This window comes from Ceratotherium simum, chromosome 9 (assembly GCF_057802395.1).
Source record: "Ceratotherium simum simum isolate JZ-2026a chromosome 9, ASM5780239v1, whole genome shotgun sequence".
Taxonomy (NCBI): domain Eukaryota; kingdom Metazoa; phylum Chordata; class Mammalia; order Perissodactyla; family Rhinocerotidae; genus Ceratotherium; species Ceratotherium simum.
This window is the reverse complement of record NC_141908.1, coordinates 73713693-73734762: the sequence shown is the minus strand read 5'-3', so window position 1 is coordinate 73734762 and position 21070 is coordinate 73713693. Positions and strand designations below refer to the sequence as shown.

The window sequence follows — 21070 nt, the reverse complement described above, 5'->3', positions numbered from 1 at the left end:
TGATGCCTGATCTCAGTTGTAATTACATTCATCAGTGGTGACTAGTGGTTTATGTCAGACACCTCATAAGACTAGGGATCTTGTCTGTTTATGCTCCCCCTCTCATCCCGTGCCTAGCCAGTATCTGGTACAAAGTCAGCACTCAGTACATAGTTGTTGAATGAGTAAGTATTTGCTCCAAATTCCAGAGGTATCAGCACTTACTATGATTGTGAATATTACCATTGTATTTGTAGCCCATGCTGTTTGACAGCCGAGTCTTCTCTCCGTTGGAAGCATGGGACCTGGATTTTGTAGAAATGCGTGAGTCCGGACTGGTGGGGACACTCAAAAGCCCCATTTATAACTTCTTTTCTTCTCCGCTAACTCCGCTTCACCTCCACCCTCCCCAAAATAAAACCCAGGGTTTGAATTTAACGGTGGGGTTCTGTGTGTGTCTAGCTGGAAGATGGCTGGAGAACAAGGCGAAAGGGCCAGGGCCCCTGCCCGCCACCTCCCAAGTGTATGACAAACACTGGCTCAAGAACTACCCCGTGTCCGGGCCTCCACGCAGTAAACAAAGAGAGCATCAGAATTATCGCCCTGACCGAGGTGGGATGATCCGGAGTGCTGGGCAGTCTGACTCCGGATTAGGGGGAGAGGTTTAGGGGAAGGGGTGTGACACAGTCTCTCAGGTTAAAGTTGGTGGCGTGTGAGTGGCAGCCTTTCTTGCGCCCTCGGGGTGTGTCCGCACGGGCTCGCTCATCAGGTTGTGTCCGTGTGTGTGTGTGTGTGCGCGCGTGTGAGACGGGGCTCGGGAGGACCCCGCTCAGCCCCGGAGGCGCCTCTGACCGCGCTCGCCCTGGGGCCGGAGGGCAGCTGGCCGGGGCGCAGCGTGCAGGTGCGGAGAGCGGGCGGCAGTCTGGCCCCGCGGCGGCGCGCGGCTGCGGGCGCGGGCGAGCGGGGGCCGCGGGCTGCGAGGCGCGGCTGCGGGCGGCAGGAGGCAGCGTCTGCCCGGGCGGCGGCGCGAGCGAGCGAGCGAGCGCGCGGTGATGTCAGTGGCGGCCCGGCGGGCAGCAGCCGGTACTTCCTGTAGAAAGGCGGGCGGGCTCGGCTGCGAGCCCAACTAGCCAGTGTCAGCCCTCGGCGGGAGGAGGCGGCGGCGGAGGAGGAGCAGGGGGAGGGCTGTCAAATTCGGGAGCCAGATTTGTTTCCCTTCCCCTGGCAATCCCTTCCGCTTCCCCGGCTCCCGGCGTGACATCTGCGCACCGGGGACCTGTATGTGTGTGCGCGCCGAGGAGCGGAAGAATGGCAGTGCTCAAACTCACCGACCAGGTAGGGGGCGGCGGCGCCGGCGGGCGGGACCCGCGGGGCCGCGGGGCATGGGGGCGCGGCGCGGAGCGCGCCCGCGCGCTGTTTACTGGCGGCGCAGGGGAGGAGTGTGTGCGGCCGGCGCTGCCCCGAAAGCCGGCGGCGGCTCTCCTCCGCTGCGCCGTCCCCGCCCTGGGCCGTCGGAACTGCGCGCTCGGCTCGGCGCCCGGGGCTGCGGCACGGGCCGGGGTGCTGGTGCGCGCTGTGCGCGGGTGGGTGTCGTCCGCGGGCCCGGCCGGGCAGGGGGAGGGGAGGCGCAGGGGCTCCTCGGGCTCCTACCGTGCCGCGCAGCCCGTGCCGGCGCAGGGGAGGCTGGTCCGCGCCGCCGGGAGGAGGACGGCCGATGGAGAGGGAGAGAGGATCGTATTCTGGGACCCTTCTCCAAGCCAAGCCGGAGCCCGGCCCAAACCGCGGCTCTCGAGCAGTCGGGCTGTCTTTATCCGTTTGACATGACATCCTGACTTCCTCTTTAGTAGCTCGAGGCTGTGTGTGCTTGGTGCGCGATGGGGACCCTTGGAGGCGGCTCTCTCGGCTCTGGCCGGTCTCTCCCGGGAGGAGGTGAAGTCCGGCCGGGAACTCCATTCACAGGCTGTGGGCTACCCTCTGCCTGTGTCCATCAGCTTTGTTGGTTTCCTTGCTGAGACACCACACAGAGCAGCTCTGGAGTCCTGGTTCGGAGAGGTGGGGTTATTTGCTGAATCGGCTGACAGTCCTTGCTGCAGGTCCGTGGAATGGAAACACCCCACCTTTTCGGACTCCGCTGCTTTGAGGACATGACACTCACAGGCGCCCAACCAAGTTGCACGACAAACTCTTTGCAGCTCTTTCCACGAAAAAAGGACACAGCTTTCTTTTTTTCCTCCTGCCATTTACTCGTGGATAGTGAAATGAACGTTGTTTGGGGGTCCTATTAGGCGGAGAGGCAGTCTTCACTCTGACACACGCGGTCAAACATGCCAGTCCTTGGTATTAAACATCTGCTTCTCCAGTGGGTTGCATCTGGTGCCTCGCTGTCCCCGGTTAATGTCCAGCCAGAACATCGTACGATGTAAATGCAATCAATCACCACAATGATTTGCTCTCCTTTTTGAAACAGATTCCAAGTTTTGGTTTGTTTTCCCTAAGTATGTACAGGCTTTTGTCTTTTTTTTTTCTTTTTGTCGGGTAGGGATCACCAAATTAAAATTCATTTTGTTAAATTTAGCAGGAGGAGCAGCTGGTAATTGCAGTGAATCAACGTGTTCCCATTGGTTCCACAGCGTTTAAAAGTGTTTGTAAGTTGATATTAGGATTCCCTCCACCTTTTGGTCACATACTTCGACAACTGTCAGACATTTGCTTGTTTTAAATCTTGCAGTGTTAGTCTGCCTTGGTCTTGTCATCTCTGCTGGTGCAAGTTAATTCCTAAATCTTCAAAGTACAAAGCGTGCTTCTCATACGCATTATTGTTATCGTCACCTACACAAAAGAATTTCACATAGAATCTTAAAGTTGTGAGGGATGCTAAAGATGATCTTAGCCCAAACCCTTCATTTTTTAAATGAAGAATCTGAGATCTGGGGAAGTAAAGTAGGTCTTCCACAAGGACCACAGCTGTTGGCTTGTGGAGGGGAGACAAGCTCGTCTGCTGCCTTCCAGGCTCTTGTGCTTTCTGCTAGAGGTTGTAAAACACCCCCGTCTTCTCATTGGATGTGTTAAAGAGCTACAAGTAGGCAGCCTCTCCTAAATGAAGATCAACACTAGTGAAAATTGTATTATTTAGTCTTAGAAAGGAAGTTATTCTTCAGGACTTACCAGAGTAGGGCTTTCAAAGCCATTTATTTACCTTTAAAAATGTTTCTGAATACATCCCCTCTCCCCCCCCCCCAACAAACTAGTCTCACTATGGAAGAAAAAAGAGTCACATAACCTTCATTTGGTTCCATCTCCTTATGCCTAAAGGGAATCTAAGGAGTTTTAAGACTCAAGAGCAGCTGAAAATTGCCAGCTTATCTTGAGGCAAAGCCAGAGGAGGCGGAGTGAGGAGGTGGTCTGGGCGGGGTGGGGTGGAGTGGTGAGCAACCACTGTTTCTGTGGGGCTTCGGGTCCAGGAAGTGTGTGTTCTTTCTTGCCTTATATAGTCCTACCTTTCAGCTGGAAGCTAAATTCTTAGAAGCTGGTTGTTAACCTCACTAGGGGCTTAAAAACTCTTTGCTAAACCCCTAACTCAAGAGTTTTGCTCCATCACTGTGTGTGGGGAGCCGGCTTCTTGGAATCCCTGCCTTAGAGATTGCAGGGTACCCAGGTCTCCATTCAGCTATTTGTAAAGCAATCACTTCTTAATTCCTCCCTCATCTGGTTAACCCCCTATTTGTGAGGTGACTCTTGATTTTTGCCATGGCTCTTGGATTTTTAGCTTGAGAACACATTCTTGCTGTTGATCACCTGAATCACAAGTCATCTTGGTGCCCGAAGGAAGGAGGGGAAGAAGATGACATTTCCTGTCCTGCTGAAGCTGGGCGCAGGAGCTCGTTGGGTTGATGGCGGTCGCTACGTAATAGGCCAGCCTTCACTGACGTCTCCATCGTGCATGAGGAGGAAAACACCTTTTCTGAACTCTGTTTTGGGAGAGTAAAGGGAGAAGAGAGAGGGGGAAGGGAGAGGCAAGTGTGGTTTTCAGTTTTTTTTTTTTTAATACTATGAGAAGGAACTGGGAGCTATTTCTACAAACAAACTTGGCATTTAGCACTTCTGCATTTGTAACTGTGTCTCTTCTGTTTTCCTCTTCATACAACACACATCATTTTTCTTGCAGCGTTAGGGAGACCAACCATCCTGGTTTGCCCAGGACCGAGGGGTTTCCGAGGAGGTGGGACTTTCAGTGCTAACATTGGGAAAATTTTAGGCAAACCAGAACGAGTTGGTCATCCTGTGCAGCACAGAACACACTCACTCGTGTAATTAACATGATAGTGTAATTATTTCCTCACAGATGGCCATTAGGAGGTTTATTTATATCTTCGGTAAAGTGAGGTAATTTTAAGTTTGTGAAAGAAAATCCTATTACATACACATGTAATGCATTTTGGCTCAAGATGGCCGTGAAACTCTTGGCAATTTGATTTGAGATTGAACTTTTGGGGGCTGTGCGTTATGTCGTATAGTTAAGGCACTAGAGTGATTTTAAGTGTGTGGTCGTAGCTTCAGCCGGGGCCCCCAAAGAAGTTTCTCAAAGTTATGAAGTGAGAATGGTAAATTCTGCTGGACCTCTGAAGTGTTCACTGTTCTTATCTGAATTTGCTGGTGACAGCAGATGCCCCTGCTGTCTCCAGGGCTGCCTGTGGACAAACTATGTCAGCAGGTGGCCCTTTTTGGAGCTTCCTGCCTGGAGGCCTTCTGGTTTGGTGTCCCCTTGCCAAGTCCTAGCTCACACTTGAGTCACCCATTTCCCTGCCAAAGGCAGTGGCTGGCAGCTGTGGCAGTGGCAAGAAACTAGAAATCCTGTAACTTTGAAAGAGGATTTCTAGCCATGGTGTGGGGCTTTGGGATGCGCTGCGTCTTTTATTGGGCTGCCCTGTCTTCCGTCGCTCCCTCCAGCCCTGGGCTCACAGCAAACACTACGCTCCAGTCCCACCTTCCGAGGAGGAGGGAAAAGAAAGGCTTTATTCTTTGGACCCTTCTGTAGGTGATTGGGGGTCCAGTCACATGGTTTGGGGAGTGCCCTTGAGGGCTGGCGTTTCACCAGAGAGACCTACTAATGGTTTATGGTTATTGTCATCTGTATGCTGGGCCTTCGCCATGAACATCTGTCTTAATCCTCATAGCCACTCCAGGAGGTAGGTGGTGGGAGTGTGATTTCTATTTTACAGATGAGAAGACAGGAGTAGAGAGGCTAATTGACTTGTTCAAGGTCACACACCCAGTAAGTGTTTGGGACGGGTGTCCTACCCTGACAGTCTGATTGCACAGGTGGGGCTCCAGCTGCAAGGCTGTACTTTTAATAGTTGAAAGGGCAGTGCGGTCAGAGAAGTCAGGGGTGCCTGCTCTTACTTACCAGACAGCCGTTGGGTGAGCCACACTCCTCTCACCCTTGGGGCCAGCCCCAGTTCTGTCAGAGTCAGGAGCTGCTCTGAGGCTCTGCTCCTGCCAGACTTGTGCCTGGCTTATCCTGTCAGCCTCTCACCTCCTCACCCTGGTGAAGGACGTGTGGGTTGGTAGCTTGGTGATTTTTTTCTTGGTCATTAACAAATAAACTATGATCGTTGTAGAAAAATCAGAAAGCTAGATAAGCAAAAACAAACACAGTTAAAACCATCTGAAGTCTCTATTTTCAGAGAGAACTACCCTTGACATCTTGATATAGTTTCTTCCAGTCTTCTGTCTAGGTAACCAGGTAAAATTTTTTTTATTTTTTTATTTTTTATTTTTTAATTGATGTTTTAATGGTTTCTAACATTGTGAAATTTTGGGTTGTACATTTTTGTTTGTCCATCACCATATATATGACTCCCTTCACCCCTTGTGCCCACCCCCCACCCCCCTCCCCCCACCCCCACTGCCCCTGGTAACCACAGTCCAGTTTTCTCTGTCCATGTGTTGGTTTATATTCCACATATGAGTGAGATCATACAGTGTTTGTCTTTCTCTTTCTGGCTTATTTCACTTAACATAATACGCTCCAGGCCCATCCATGTTGTTGCAAATGGGACGATTTTGTCTTTTTTTATGGCTGAGTAGTATTAACCAGGTAAAATTTTTAAACTTTCTGCACGATATCAGTATTTTTCTCTTGAGCACAAAGCTGATATCTATGCTGTCTAGACCAATGAATTTTCCAGATAAACTGAATTTATACTTCTCTTAAATAAACAGTTGGCTGCTCTGGTGTAAATGCAGCAGTGGCATACAAGGTCTAACCCTGGATTGAAACTTTTTTTTTTTTTTAAGATTTCAACTTTTACTTCCTCTTTTCCTCTAAACAGAGAGTAAATATAAACTCAAAAAGGCACAATTGTTTGTGCCAGAAACAAGACTGAAACATTCTTTAAAAAGATTTCTATTTCAGCAATATAATATGAATTTTTATAGGCTCAAGTATAACATGAAATAATTTAAAAATAGACAGGAGCTACAGAGATCTGATAATCCCGTGGTTTTCAAACTTGCATAAGCTATGGCTCTCCTTGTTTTCCCCAAAGAAAATTCCATATTGAAGCTCAATATATAAGAGATTGGTGGGAGTAGAGGTCGCTAAGGCCCTTTCAAAGATTATTTGGGTTTAGTGTTACTTGAAAGCCCCTTTATATGAGGAAACTACTGGTGACTGGTTCAGTGGTTTTTTCTGACACATCATATACTCAAAAAACAAACAAATAAACATTTATAAATGTTTGTAGGTGATTAGGAGTTACATAGAATTTGGATGACCATATCATTTTGATCTAAACTGGGACAATTGTGAGAAAGGTAGGGGGTACTATTAAATATTAAGCTGGGGAAACAGATGTGACACAGGACTGTCCCAGGTCAACCTGGATATATGGTCACACTACGAGGACTCTGTTTGCTCACCTCAGGCTTGACAGTAGCAGTGAACTAGTTTGACTAGTAGACTAGTCACTGTCTTTCGCATCAGGTTTATACTGGAGCAGTATTGCAAAGATTGTTTTATGACTGTATGCCAGTCCAGAGTGGGAAAATGGCCTCCATCTCACACATCGGTGCTGACCAGTTGGTTGGGGAGTTGCAGGAGCAATATGTCAGAAACATTCTGGCTCTTGCAGCCGAGGATGGGGGAAAATGTGATGACTGATTATCAATGTTTGCTGTGGGTGTGAGAGAGGTGGCCTATGTTGTGTGGTAGCCAAGCCTTGGTAAGTTAAATTAACCTCTGTGGCCCTCAGGTTCTTCTCTGTCAAATGACAAGGTTCCACTGGATGTCTTTCCTGTGCCTTGGCTCCACCCTCTCCCTCTGTGACTCAGCCCTCTATTGGAGGGCACGCTCTTTACGAGGTTTGTGCTGTCATCTTCCTCACAGATGTGGCCGTGCAGGGGGTATTTGCAAGTGAGCTCTAATTTCGTTCTCCAGGTGACAAAGTCAGACAGTTAACTTCAGGCTCCAGGAGAGGGTTTTAACCAATGTCAGCCCTTTAGGAACTGATTCCTGCCCTGCTCCACCCTCATTTATAGATAATCTTGGATTATATCTACGATTATTGGATATTTTTAAGATTCTTCATTTTATAGATTATTGATGTTATACATTATTCCTTTACTCCCCTTTTACCAATTCGTGTGTGCCTTCTGCCTGCCGTCAGGTTAGGAGCAAGTATTTTCTCTGAACAATGTTTATGCTTCTAAAAGAGTATGTAGCCCAAGAGGTTGAATGAATGATTCATGACTCTAGTTTTTATTACAATATTCCTAATTTTTAAGGATCCTTTCACTTGTCTGCCCTTTTGAAAGCTGAAAATTTCTCTAGTACTCTATTAATTGGGCCAAGCAAATAAAAAGTCTGTAGTCCATCTTTGGGCTGTTTCAGTCTTTACTAAGCCAATGTTTGCTCGTATTTCATGGTGTCATGTGTCTATAATCCCCTCAATCCGAGCCTCATGAGTCATAGCATCCCAGAGTAACTTTCTAAAGTATCGTTAATACCAGGAGACCGTTTTGCCCCAAGGGAGCCTCCAGAGTTCCTAGTAAAATTAGAGAGATTTGTGGAAACATCTGAGGCCTGGACATGCAACATTTAATCACAGTGCTAACCTGCCTCTGAAGGTTTCAATGTTAAATTGCTTTTGTTTTGCTTTAGTTCCTTTTTAAAATAACACTAGATTGGCAATCCGAAGACCTGGATTCTACTCATGGTTCTTTTTCTAATAGTTGTATGGCTTTGGGCAAGTCCTGGTCTTAGTTTCTTTGTCTGTAAAATGGGAGTGGGTGGGTGGAGAATCCTCTAAATTCCTTCAAGCTCTAATGTTCTAAGAGAGCACCCCAGGTATCTCTGTGTCACCCTCTCCTTAACTTCTGGAATCTGGTTTCAAAAGTCTCTGCCTTCCATGAACTTCTGAGTTTCCCCCCAGTGTGGGAGTGGTAGCTTTAGAGTTGACCAGGTCTGAGAAACACACACTGAGTCCTGCCTAAGGGTCAGGGGTCTGTTCCCCAAGAATGTTGTCTTCTGGGATCTCCAGGAGCTTGGTTTTGGGGACACAGAATCCCTGGGGCTGTTCTCAGTGTGGCCCTTGGGTAATCCTCTTGAGCCTCTTGCAGGGCAAGGGGAGCAAACCTTGCAGCCCCGTGTTTGTCTGTTGTGAGCCGTGGGGAGCTGGGCCTGCCTCGGCCTTCCTCAGAGGTGCTGCTACAGCAAACGGCCTGGGTTCTCCCAGGAATAAGCCTGTTTTAATGAACTGTACAATAACAGCTGGGTCTAACAGGTCTGTTTCCCAACCGTTGGCCCCAGAGATTGAGTGTGATTGACACAGTGACCACAAACTTTCTCAAGAAGGGAATTCCTATATGCAATCCACAGCCTCTGTATGTGTAGATATGCTCTGTCTGTGGAGGAAACTTGTTTTGCTATTGGAGACTGGCAAGATGAAGGGAAAGATAGGAAGTGAGCACAGAAATGTCAAGACAGAAAGCCAGGCAGAAATGGGACAGCTGGGACAAATCTACCAACCATTAACCATTTAACCAATTAACCATTGTTAATTATGGTTAAACAATGGCCTCCAAAGTGGGGAGGATGCCTCTACCCCAGGGGTGAGCAAGACGGCTTATTGAGTTTGGGAAAGGAAATATTAGAATTCATATTTCTTTTAAATAAGTTTCTTATTTTTGTGTATTTTAAATATATATTGTATACTAGAATATATATAAAATCCTCTTAGCTCTACTTTTCACTTTTTGTCACCTGGGCAAACCACTTGGATTATCGCAGCAGGCTTCTGACTGGTCTTCCTTGTCCAACCTTGGCCCCTACACGCTACTCTCAACAAAGCTCTCAAGAGGGATGGAACTCAGATCATGTTGCTTCTCTACTCAAAACCCTCTCATCGCACACAGAGTAAAAGCTCACGTCAAAGAGTGGCCCACCAGGCACCCTCCACGCAGCCCTTCCACTCACCTGTCCAGCCGTGTCTCCTCCTGTCTCTCCTGGCTCCTTGGCTCTGGCCCGCTGGCCTCCTCACTGTTCGGTGAACACCCCAGATGCACTCCTGCCTCAGGCCCCTTGCTGTTCCTGTTGCCCATGAAGCTGTTCCCCAGATATCCGCAGGGCCCACCCTCACCTCTCTCAGATCTTTGCTCAGATGTTACCTGCTCAGGGAGTCCTTTTCTGACCACTCTGTTTAAAATCCCCGCTCCACATCTCCTGTCCCCCTTTAAAAATTCTTCCCCCGTAGTGCATATCCCTTATACCCTATATTTTATTTTTAAAAATAAAAACTTATGTGTAGGAGAGATGCAAATAGCAGGGCAAAGTTGTTTTCTCTTGGTTAGCTTGGTTCATTCACTGTTATATCTTCAGTACTTAGAACAATGTCAGGCACATGGCAAATGCTCAATAAATATTGGTTAAGTGAATGATATGTATGTGTGTGTGTATGTATATGTGTCCATGTTCAAATATTTTTACTCATAAGGTGCTCAAACAAAAAAATTGGAAACACTTCTGTATACAGAGCTTCCGTCTGTACACTGGAATATTGGATTTCCCTTCAAACAAAATTCAGAGAAATTTTTCTGCCCCATCAAAAGATAAAAGGTTACCTATTGTCTTCTTTTCTGGTTTAATTTCCCCTCTTTTTAAGTTGGGCTTTTGGTGGTGGGGATGGGTCACCCTGTAATTAGTTCTGGGCCAGTCCCGTTTCTTTACAGGGGAAGGATCAGGGTGACACTAGGGAGGGGAGATGTCTACCATAAATGTTATGGAAGGGACACTCATACCCATGGCAAAGTGGAGCTCCTGTGTAGTCAACAATGAGGGAGGGTGTAATGACCTCCATGTCCATGGCAATGACTCTGCTGGAGTTCTCTGCTCCCTCTCTTTCCACAAAGGATAAGAACAGGTACAATAAAATAGTTAGAAACCAGACAGAATTGGGAATGAGGAGACAAGACAATACTCATGCTTTCTGTGATTTAATCCTAACAACATCTCTAAGAGAGAGTGGCTATTATCAGTCCATTTTGCAGATGAGGAAAATGAGAACTGAGAGATTAAGTAATCTATTCAGGGTCCCATGACTCTGGAATTCATGTATGGGCAAGCTTGACTCTAGGGTGCACATTCTTAGCTGTGGTCCTTCTGGCCTTCTAGGATAGGCATAGAATCACAAGAGGCCCTTTTCCTCATGGAGCTTATGGTCTTGTTAGAGATGATATTGAATGCCTTGTGCATGGAAGGTCCTCATCAAATCTTTATTGAATACACTTGGCGTATGAAACAGCTCTCAAACCAGGTATAGCGCAGGTTTAGACTACATTTTGGGGTACTGATGTAGGACTACAGGAGTCCAGAGATGGGCAGAGTTATTAAGAAAGGCTTCAGGGAGCTGGAAGGAGTCCAGCTGATCTTTGAGGAAGGGAATGATTTAGGCAACAGATGGGAGTGGAAGGCATCCCAGGTGAGTGACATGCCATGTACCTGTCAGGTAACCTGAGGGTTGTGAATTTATTGAAGCATGGTGTTTGTGTTCGGAAGGCAGAAGAGGAAAGGAAAGAAATATTCCACAAGCAAGCTTGGTAGGAGAGGTATTTATATATTAAAAATCTTTCTCACTTGAGTTCTTCTGATAAGTACTACATGTCCTCCCCTGGAGACATAAATTAATGAGTTTGTACTGGACAAAACTCATTGTTTCCGTTTGTTGCATAGGCATGATATTTTTAAAATTTATTTGTACTCCACCCCAAAATGAATCAAAGCAGAAAGTAAGGTGTTACCTTATGGGTCCTTCTGTCTCCGTGATACCCCCTACTTGAATAGAATGTTGCATAAATTACTTGCCATGACAACATTTTGTGGACAAACGTGTGTCCCGGAGCAGCGTGGACTTCACTGACAGAGGCTGGATGGTCTTCATGGTGCAGGACGTTGATGGAGTAATGTAGTAGGTCTGGAGATGGCCTGTTTTTAACCTCACAAAATTTTTTAAAATAAAAAGTTACTTTAAAAAATCCAGACTGTGGAGAATCTACAGGAAAAAATAATCCCATTTCTTAAAAAAAATCAATTATAAGACAAAACAGATGGAGGGGAAATAGATTAAATGAGAATTAAGACTAATTGGATTCTGATTCAAACAGACTTAAATAAAACACGTCTATGAGACAATTGGGAAATTTGAATACTCACTGGATATTTGATGATTTAAAGTATGAATATGATATTGTGGTTATGTTTAAAAAGAGAGTCCTTATTTTACAAAACCTTAGCCTTTGCCCAGGGTAACTAAATATTTTAGTGACTTACTCTTTTTGGAAGCTATTTCTCTTTCTTTTTACTTCTTCCTGCTCCCTTTTGCCGCTCCGCTCTCTCTTGAAATATCTTCAGTAGAGTTAGAATCCTTTTTGATTGTCAGAAAAGCATGTGATTCTGCTAGTGTTGTTGCCTAGGGAAATATGCTTCTTAGTTAGTTGTGAGGTTCACCCACATGTTGACTTAGTTCGAGTGGCCCTCATAACTCAAGGCAGATATTTGAGCATCTGCCTTAAAATCACATCTTGTGTGCCTTTAGGAAGATCTAGATTTGGCTGTCCTTGTAAATATTTCAGTGTAAGGTATTTCCAGGAGAGTTTAGATATTAGAGTTGCCCCAAATCACGTTTTTACGTTAACTTTTTAACCATGTTTCTATGTAAACTGGGTAGATTTTGAAGACAGCAGGCAGTTCCACCATCTCAGCTTCAATGAGCTTGCTGCCCCGCCTCTCTTACCTAAGTGGGAAGTGGGTGTTGGGTGTTGCCCTCAAGGATTTTGGGTTGCTTTGGGCATGCTTCCTACAAGTGTGAAAATCCTTCCATATCGTTTTTTTTTTGTAAGGAGATCAGCCCTGTGCTAACATCTGCCAATCCTCCTACTTTTTTGCTGAGGAAGACTGGCCCTGGGCTAACATCCGTGCCCATCTTCCTCCACTTTATATGGGACGCCGCCACAGCATGGCCTGACAAGCAGCGCGTCAGTGCGTGCCCAGGATCCGAACCGGTGAACCCCGGGCCGCCGCAGCAGAACGCGTGCACTTTACCACTTGTGCCACTAGCCGGGCCCCCCATATCCTTCTTAATGGAGTCCAGATTTAAGAATAAGCTTGAGAAATGGCCAACTGCCATTGAGTAAACGCTATTGCCACGAGTAATTTAGAAGACAAGTGATTGGGTTTTAGATACTTTGGGGCCTCAGTGTAGCTATGTCTGGAGGCCCATGAGGCGGGTGTAACATTTAGTTGCTAATTCTCCTTTACTTAGCAGCCAACAAAAAACAATCTTCTTTTGAGGAGCTCTGCTCTTTAGCAAACAGCCTTATATCAAGGTTCCAGAGTATTTTATTACTGTGTTTATAATGTGTTAAAATATTGTGGCATCTCACTGAACAATTTGTAAATATATTACATGGGAGTGGCATAGTTAAGAGGATACTGAAGTTGCTGTCTGGAGATCTGGGCTGTAGGCACCTCTCTGCTCCTAACTAGCTGTGTCCATCTTCCTGTGACACAACTTTCCTCAATTGTAAAATGGGTATAATGATACTTGCTTTAAGGGGAAGTTGTGACAATCAAGGAGGAAAAGCCTTTGTACAGCCAGTGGCCCATGGTAGGCACCCAATAAATCGTCCTGGAATCTCTCGGTGGTTCCTCCTTTGTCATATTAAAGAGACTAATTCTCTAGGGTCAATTTCAGCTCTATGAGAATATGATTTTAATTATTTTTTGTTTTAAATTTATGCCTATTTATCTGGTCTTCTTTCTCTCTAACTTAAGCAACATTGGTCGAAACTGTTTCTGTTTGATCTATTTTTGTGTGAAATCTCCATACTTAGGTTTGAATTGTAGCATTTTGGTTCCTACAGCTTTAGGAGGGCCATTTTTCTTTCATTTCGGTTTTATCAATTGACTTAGTTTATTTGACTGAAGAATCTTAAATTTAAATAAATCTAGGAGGATAGATGTGTGTTGAAAAAATTCTGAGGAGTTTGCAGTCATTCTGGGTTTAAGTTGTCAAAAAGAACTGAAAATTACTTATAAGAATGCCACTTCCTCTTCACAGAAGTATAAAACCCTGTCTTTTTGAGGAAGTGTGTAAGAACAAAATAGTTGATAGAGCAATGTTCATAAGAAATCATCGTGGCAGAATTTCCGAAAAGCATTGGTGTAAAATTTCAAAGCTTGAATGTATATATAACAGGATAGAAAACCATAAATCTCTCAGAAAAAGCGTGACTAAAAAAAGACTTTGTAAAAAGTCACTTTAATTTGGAGTCTTCCTTTTTCCCTCTTAAAACTACAGAATGCTGTTTAAAGAGGTAAATTAAACGTCATTGGCTACATTTGTGTATTTTAATTTTAAAATATATTTTAGTTTGAGGATACATCCAGTAAAGGTATAGGGCAAAAACAAAGGGGCACATGAAAACGGAAATGAGAATCGGTACCAAAAAAAAAAAAAAGAAAAAAAAAAAGAAAACCAGAATAAAGAAAGAAAAATAGGAGAATAGGAGGAGAGAAACATATTTTAGAAAAAAGAGGGAAGGAACTAGGAATGGGAGGGATATTGACCGTGTTACTTTCTGAGGTAAATGTCAGAGATGCTCTTGAACTTGAAGCCGAATTGGTCATCCCTGCTATACTCTGCTCTTTAAAATAATTTTTTTTTTCTTGAGGAAGATTTGTCCTGAGCTAACATCTGTGCCAGTCTTCCTTTACTTTTTATATGTGGGTTGCTGCCACAGCGTGGCTGACGAGTGGTGTAGGTCCACACCCGGGATCCAAACCTGCGCACCTGGGATGCTGAAGCGGAGTGCGCCGAACTTAACCGCTACACCACGGGGCCGGCCCTAGTGATTTTGAACACTGATCATTGCTCTTCAGCCACAATGACACTTACTTCTTGGAGTTTTAGGATTGGAATAACCAAAGTGGAGCTTGTAACTTAAGCTGCAAAAGAAATGACCAGAGCTGTGTACCCGGAAGGCTGGAAAGCATCAGGCTGATGGTTATCCGGCTCATACTGCAGGTCCTTGATGCTGATGCAGAACTTTCAGAATCAGGGTAGTGACTGCGGATAATACGTTATTTCACACTGTGGGAAGGCAGGTGTTGGAGGCTCCTGTGACTAGTACCTCGTTTCCTGTGACGTCTCTGGTTTTAAGCACCCGCTGCCTGTCCCTGTGAGTTGAACTCAAGGAGGCCGTTTCTGTATCACTGCTCGACCTTTTCAGCTTGCCTTTCCTGAGGTCTAGCTCTCACCCCTTTCTGCCATGAATTGGCCGTGAGACCCTGACTCTGACGCCTCTCTGGGCCTCAGTTTCCTCTGAGGGACGAGGACACTGGCTTGCAGCTTCTCCAGCCTGCTATGGCTTTAACCCAGAGGTTGGAGACCACTGTCCACAGGCCAAAGCCTGTTTTTATATGGCCTGTGAACTAAGAATAGTTTTTATGTTTTTAAATGGTTGAAAAAGATCAGAAGAATAATATTTTGAGAGACATGAAAATTATATGAAATTCAAATTTCAGTGTCCATAAATAAAATTGTATCAGAAGGCGGCCTTCCTCATTTGTTTGTATATTGTCTGTGGCTGCTTTCGGGCCACCAGAGTGGAGTTGAGTAGTTGCGACAGAGCCTATATTGCCGGCAAAACTGAAAATATTTACTGTGTGGCCCTTTACAGGAAAAGTTTGTCAAACCCTGCATTAACCCGAGCCCAGCCGGGGACCATATTCTTCAGAAATTGAGTGCTATACTCTTAGAGCCTTAATATTACCTAAGCTGCACTTTGATCTAGATTTAATTAGATCGAGATGGGAATTCTTGCTTTTATTATTTTCTCCAGGAGAAAGTAGAAGCTTAGTTAGCTTTCTTGGTATGCTTTTAATTAAAAAAAAAATCCTCTTTAAAACAATAGTTTGTTTGTACTCAGACCTTTTTTTTCTCCCTCTAGGAATCACTGTAGAGAAGGAAGCCATATGTTTATATTTTAAATCATTTGCCTTTTAAGCTGGATTTTTAAACTCCAGATGTGGACTCAGAAACAGTTAAAATGAAACAGTACTTTTGATTCTCTCCAAGAGCCAAGATCGGGAAGGAGATCTTTACCTCTTATATTTGAAAGCAAAACAGAAATCTTAATATTTTCTGTTTCCCATTGTGTGCTAAAGATACTATTTTTAGTTTCTTTGAGTAGAGATTCTAGATTAATCTGGGGATGGAAATGGCTTTAATTTTATGGAGAGCCAATTTAAACAATTAAATATATTTTAAAGACACACTTAACTATTACAAGTGGAAGTTATAAAATTAAAAAATCTCAATAGTCTCTGCTTATCTAATGTTTCTTATTATTCTAGAAAGTTCTTTCTGAAGCTAAGTCCGGTAATTTGTGTGAGTTATGAGTTCGGGTGAGTGAGTGTGTGTGTGTGTATGTGTGTGTGTGGTTTCCAGTGTTCATGTCATTATAATTATAAAGAGAATCAGCCTCCCACTCTTATGCTTCCAGAGTCATTTGAGTTAATCTCAAACTTCTTCTAGGCCTGGAGTTCCTTTTGATCTTGGAAGAAGATGGGCACCTTGAACTGGTTAGTGAGGGGCAGAAAGAAGGTCAATCAACACATGCCATCTTTCATTTAAAAGTTAGCTTCATTTTTCTCTTCTGATCCTCCAGAGAAAAAGAAGCACGACTGAAGATACTTGTTGATAAAGAAGATTTGTAAAGAAATTCATGTACTGTATAACTTTAGAAAACATTGACAATGACTCAGTACCTAAGCTCTCTGAAGACTTCCAACATTTTCTGAACAACATCATAAATTATCTGGGGAGACAGGAGGCGAAGACGAGAATCTCCATTTTTCAGAGGGATACACTGAGGCCAGTGATTGTTATTTGGCTTGCTGACTCTTAGTGGGGGTAGAGCTCTTGTTTTTCCTGGCTCAGTCTGAGGTGCATTTCATTTGCCTGTCCTGTTCTTAAACAGCACTTGTAAAATCACGTGTCGTTTCTACAGTTATATTTAGGATACAGCCTGAAACACTGTATAAACACCCTGTGATAGATTACTGAAGTTGGCCGCCTGGGTAATTATTGTGTGGTTTTAGTATCATATCATCTGCATTATCCAGATTAGAATGTATCACCCACTTCTATGTTGGTCTAGAAGAGGGAGCCCATTGTGTGCAGAGTGCAAAGGATATTGCCCCATAGCTCCCCTTTGGGTGAAGAACTTTGTCTTATACAAAAGGCCGTGGAACTTCATTCTTGTTTGAAAACACTTGTCACTGGTAGGAGTGCTGAAATACTAAGGCTTTTCCACACCCTAACCCCTAAAATAACTCTATAATGTGGCTTTGTTTTCTTTTTTAGAATTTCGTGAGAAGTATCTGGAATTGCCATGTGAAGGGAATGTTTGTCACAGAACTGCTTAATCTTTAGATGTGTCTAAATACAGACGTATTTAATGAGCACTTTCATTTTCCTTCTTACATGGAAGGGGGCGAGTTTCTTCGCTGAGCCTCTCACTTCTGGTTTTAATCCATTTTTAGCCCCTTGATTACCATGTGGCTTGCGGAGGTTGGAGCTAAGCCACTTATTTGCTCTTCCCTTCTGAGGGGAAGTGTTTGCACCCCCACGTTCTAGTATGCAGGGCTCTGGGTAACCTGATGGTGGGTTAGCAGTAACTGTTGAATGAACAAGTGATCTGGTGCCAGTTGCTGCTGCTGTACTTCTCCTTCCCAGTTCCTTCCATTGACCGGCTTTCCTCCTCCTGGAGTCTTGATCATGAAGACAGGAAGGACAGCATGTGATTTCTTGTTCTATAAATCGCCCTAATAAAAGGATTGATGGTGGAAAATATTGCCAAGATTTTTGGTGGATTTTTTTCTTGGTACCTTGTTAAATATGTGTTATCAAGAATTGTGTGGCTGATAGCTCAGTGTATCATGACGTGAACAGATCAGAAACAGCCCTCCCTCTGCCCCCACCCACAGTCAAGGAAATAGTACAGGAGGAAATGTTTGGTTATCGTTTTTTTGTGTTTGCAAGATTTTAGACAGACCTTAACTGGGACAGTTCTTTAAAGACTTGCACAGGAAGTCACCGTTACTGTGGGTTCTTGGTGTAAAGTAGCTACCTCAGTCTGGCCCAACGGAGGCAGAATTTGATTCTGACCACTGATCCTGGGTGGACTGAAGGGAGTGCCAAGCCAGGCCATCTAACATGCTCACCAGCAGTTTTGCAACATTTTTACCCCCAGCTTCCACCTCTAACAGGTTTTTACAAATTATGTATCCCCTTGCATATTTTTTAGATTGACATCTAAAGTTTTTCATCATCAAGTTAGGAAGATACAAAGGATATAATTCGTGGCATAATGTAAATAAATATTGACTTTTTAAAAAAATTTTATTTATTTGTTTATTTTCCCCCAAAAGCCCCAGTAGATAGTTGTGTGTCATAGTTGCACATCCTTCTAGTTGCTGTATGTGGGACGCGGCCTCAGCATGGCCAGAGAAGCGGTGCGTTGGTGTGCGCCCGGGATCCGAACCCGGGCCGCCAGCAGCGGAGCACGTGCACTTAACCCCTAAGCCACGGGTCCGGCCCAATATTGACTTTTAAAGTGAAAAAGTTGTATCACTGTTTAAAATGTGTTGAATGGAATTTAAACACTATTGTGATTTGATGTGCCTCATCATCACGTAATAGTCGAAAATTTTACATTGTTTCTTTTTCTCCCTGAACTCATACTTTCGTTCCACTTCCTTATGCAGAGTTTTATCCAAATATAAGCCATTAAAAAAACCTGATTATCCTATGATACTTTGCAATAAAAATATGATCCTAAGGTGCTAACAGTTAAATAAATTTCTGGATTGAGTTTATCTTTATAATAATTATTAACAAACAATTTATCAAAAGTTTGATAAATTATTAATTTATGAAATATATTATAAAATTTGATAAATTATTAATAAAACCTGTAAAGTAAAACATTCTTATTTGAAATGCGTTTCTTAATCTCTTGATGAGGCTTTCTTTCTTGATTTAAATTAGTTCATGTATTTATGGAGAACATAACATTGCTGAAATGATACAGAGTTGTTAATTAAAGGAAGTTCTCCTGACCTGCAGTATTTTGAATGTGCCCTTTCTTGGCACCAGGACATTTTCATACCTTGGGGGTAATCCCCTTGGTCAGAATCAGAATGGGTGACAGGTAGGTCTACCCTTGTCAAGGGGGAGAAAGACGTGAAGAGGGGAGCGTGAAAAGAGCAGCAGTGGGACCCCTCAACCGCAGGCAGATGCCTTTCAGCAATGTGTGCATATGGAAGTTGAGCATCTAGAACGTGATTCCCCAAAACGACCTGGGCCTGCAAACCTCTCACAAGCTTCCCATATTCGAGGGGAACAAGGTCCCCAGAGTGAAGCCCACGGCTCTAGAGAGGCAACCCTGGAAGAGCTGATGTCATCACGGGGAGCGGCCATTCCCGTGCCCCTGGAGTCCCATCAGTTGGCCAAGTCTGGGTCACTGGGTCACCTCGAGTGTGCTTGACAGACAAATTAGTCAACTCTCATAGGCAATACAGATCTCCTTTGAAAGCTTGTGCTTATAATTTTGAAAAACCAGCCTTATATGTGTTAAAACTTTAACTTTTGAAGGTAAGATAGAGGGATATGTAATAGGTCTTGACATATGTTCTCACTTAAAAAATATTTTAAATTCATTAACCCAAATAACATTTCTTTCGTGATCCCTGTGTTTCTGTAGGACAATTCTAGTAAGTAGGTACTTGATGAAAAGTTGGTTTTGTGTGTACGACTATTTGGGCAACTTCTCTCTCCCACATTTGAAACTTTATTTGATGCTCATGAAGACTTCCCTTCAGATATGTTGAGTCAAGTCTCTGCAGCCCTAGTTTTATTCCACTCTGAGCAACTGAGGGAATAATAACAGGATGTTACTAATGGTGTTTCTCATTAGATTTTAAAATTTAGTTAGAATTTGATGTATTTGAAGGCTAATTTCTTTCTTTCTTTTTTTTTCCCCTGAGGAAGATTCGCCCTAAGCTAACATCCTTTGCCAATCTTCCTCTATTTTGTATGTGGGTTGCCGTCACAGCATGGCTGACGAGTGGTGTAGGTCTGTGCCTGGGATCCAAACCTGCAAACCTGGGCTGTTGAAGTGGAGCGTGCCAAACTTAACTACTACACCACCGGGCTGGCCCCAAAAGCTAATTTCTTTCTTTCTTTTTTTTTAAATTTTTTGTTTATTGCAGTAACATTGGTTTATAACATTGTATAAATTTCAGGTGTACATCATTATACTTCTATTTCTGCATAGATTACATCATGTTCACCACCCAAATACTAATTACAACCCATCACCACACACATGTGCCGAATTATCCCTTTTGCCCTCCTCCCTCCCCCCTTCCCCTCTGGTAACCACCAATCCAATCTCTGTCTCTATGTGTTTGTTTATTGGTGTTATTATCTACTACTTAATGGAGGAAATCATACGGTATTTGACCTTCTCCCTCTGACTTATTTCACTTTGCATAATACCCTCAATGTCCATCCATGTTGTCACAAATGGCTGGATGCTAATTTCTTATAAAGAATCAGATCCTTCTTTTGTAACTGATTTTTTGGCAAACCAGTTGCTTGAGGGAGTACCTCTGACAGCTACTTTGGCTTGTTTGTCAATTCCTGAATTAGCTAACAAGTACCCTGATTTCCCAAATTGAAAACAGATATTATATCTGGGTAGTTACTTCACAGACAATGAGATGAAAGATCTAGATACAAAATTCAAAATGATGTACAGTGGTGTGTGTGTGTGGAATGGATTTGTCTGGCTTTTCCGTGCAGTGTTTCCACAGCATCAGAAACAGTTCTTCAGAGAGAATGCTGCTGTCTGATGACGAGTGTTGCTGGTTCCTCTCGTGCTCGTCTCTAGACCAAACAGAAACACGCATCCTCTCTGCCAAGTATTCTGTGAAGTCACAAGGCAGGCCCTACAGCACAGCCGCTTTGTCTTACGGTTTTCCTTTTCTGGCTGCAGGAGATTTAACCTCTTCATCAACTATTTTTACCCATCTTTTTCAGTTGGAGGATATATACTATTATTTAGTACATCTAGTACTATAAATTCTTTTTTAAAAAAATAGATTTTATTTTTTAGAGCAGTTTTAGGTTTATAGCAAAATTGAGCAGAAAGCACAGAGTTTTCTTATACTCCCTGCCCCAGCACATGCGCAACCTCCCCCACCGTTGACATCGGGAACCAGAGTGGGGCATTTGTTACAATCAGTGAACCTGCATTGACACATTATCATCCAAAGTATGTAGTTTACATTAGGGTTCACTCTTGGTGTTGTACATTCTATGGGTTTTGACAAATATTTAATCATGTGTATTCACCATCATAGTATCATCCAGAATAGTTTCACTGCCCTAAAAATCCTCTGGGCTCCACCTGTTCATCCCTCCCTCCCTGCTAACCTCTGGCAACTACTGATCTTTTTATTGTCTCT

At 44.0% G+C, this 21070-nt stretch overlaps 1 protein-coding gene across 2 annotated transcripts in view; it reads left to right on the top strand.

The window, feature by feature from the left end:
- The first annotated feature begins 1106 nt into the window (after window positions 1–1106).
- The window catches only part of ANKRD44 (ankyrin repeat domain 44), a 295892-nt gene continuing 275928 nt past the window's right edge, over window positions 1107–21070 (top strand). For both annotated transcript variants that reach the window (XM_087435544.1, XM_087435543.1), the window contains exon 1: window positions 1107–1314. In XM_087435544.1, coding sequence (XP_087291670.1) covers window positions 1288–1314 — 27 coding nt within the window. In that variant the 5' untranslated portion in view covers window positions 1107–1287. The remainder of the gene's footprint in view (window positions 1315–21070) is intronic.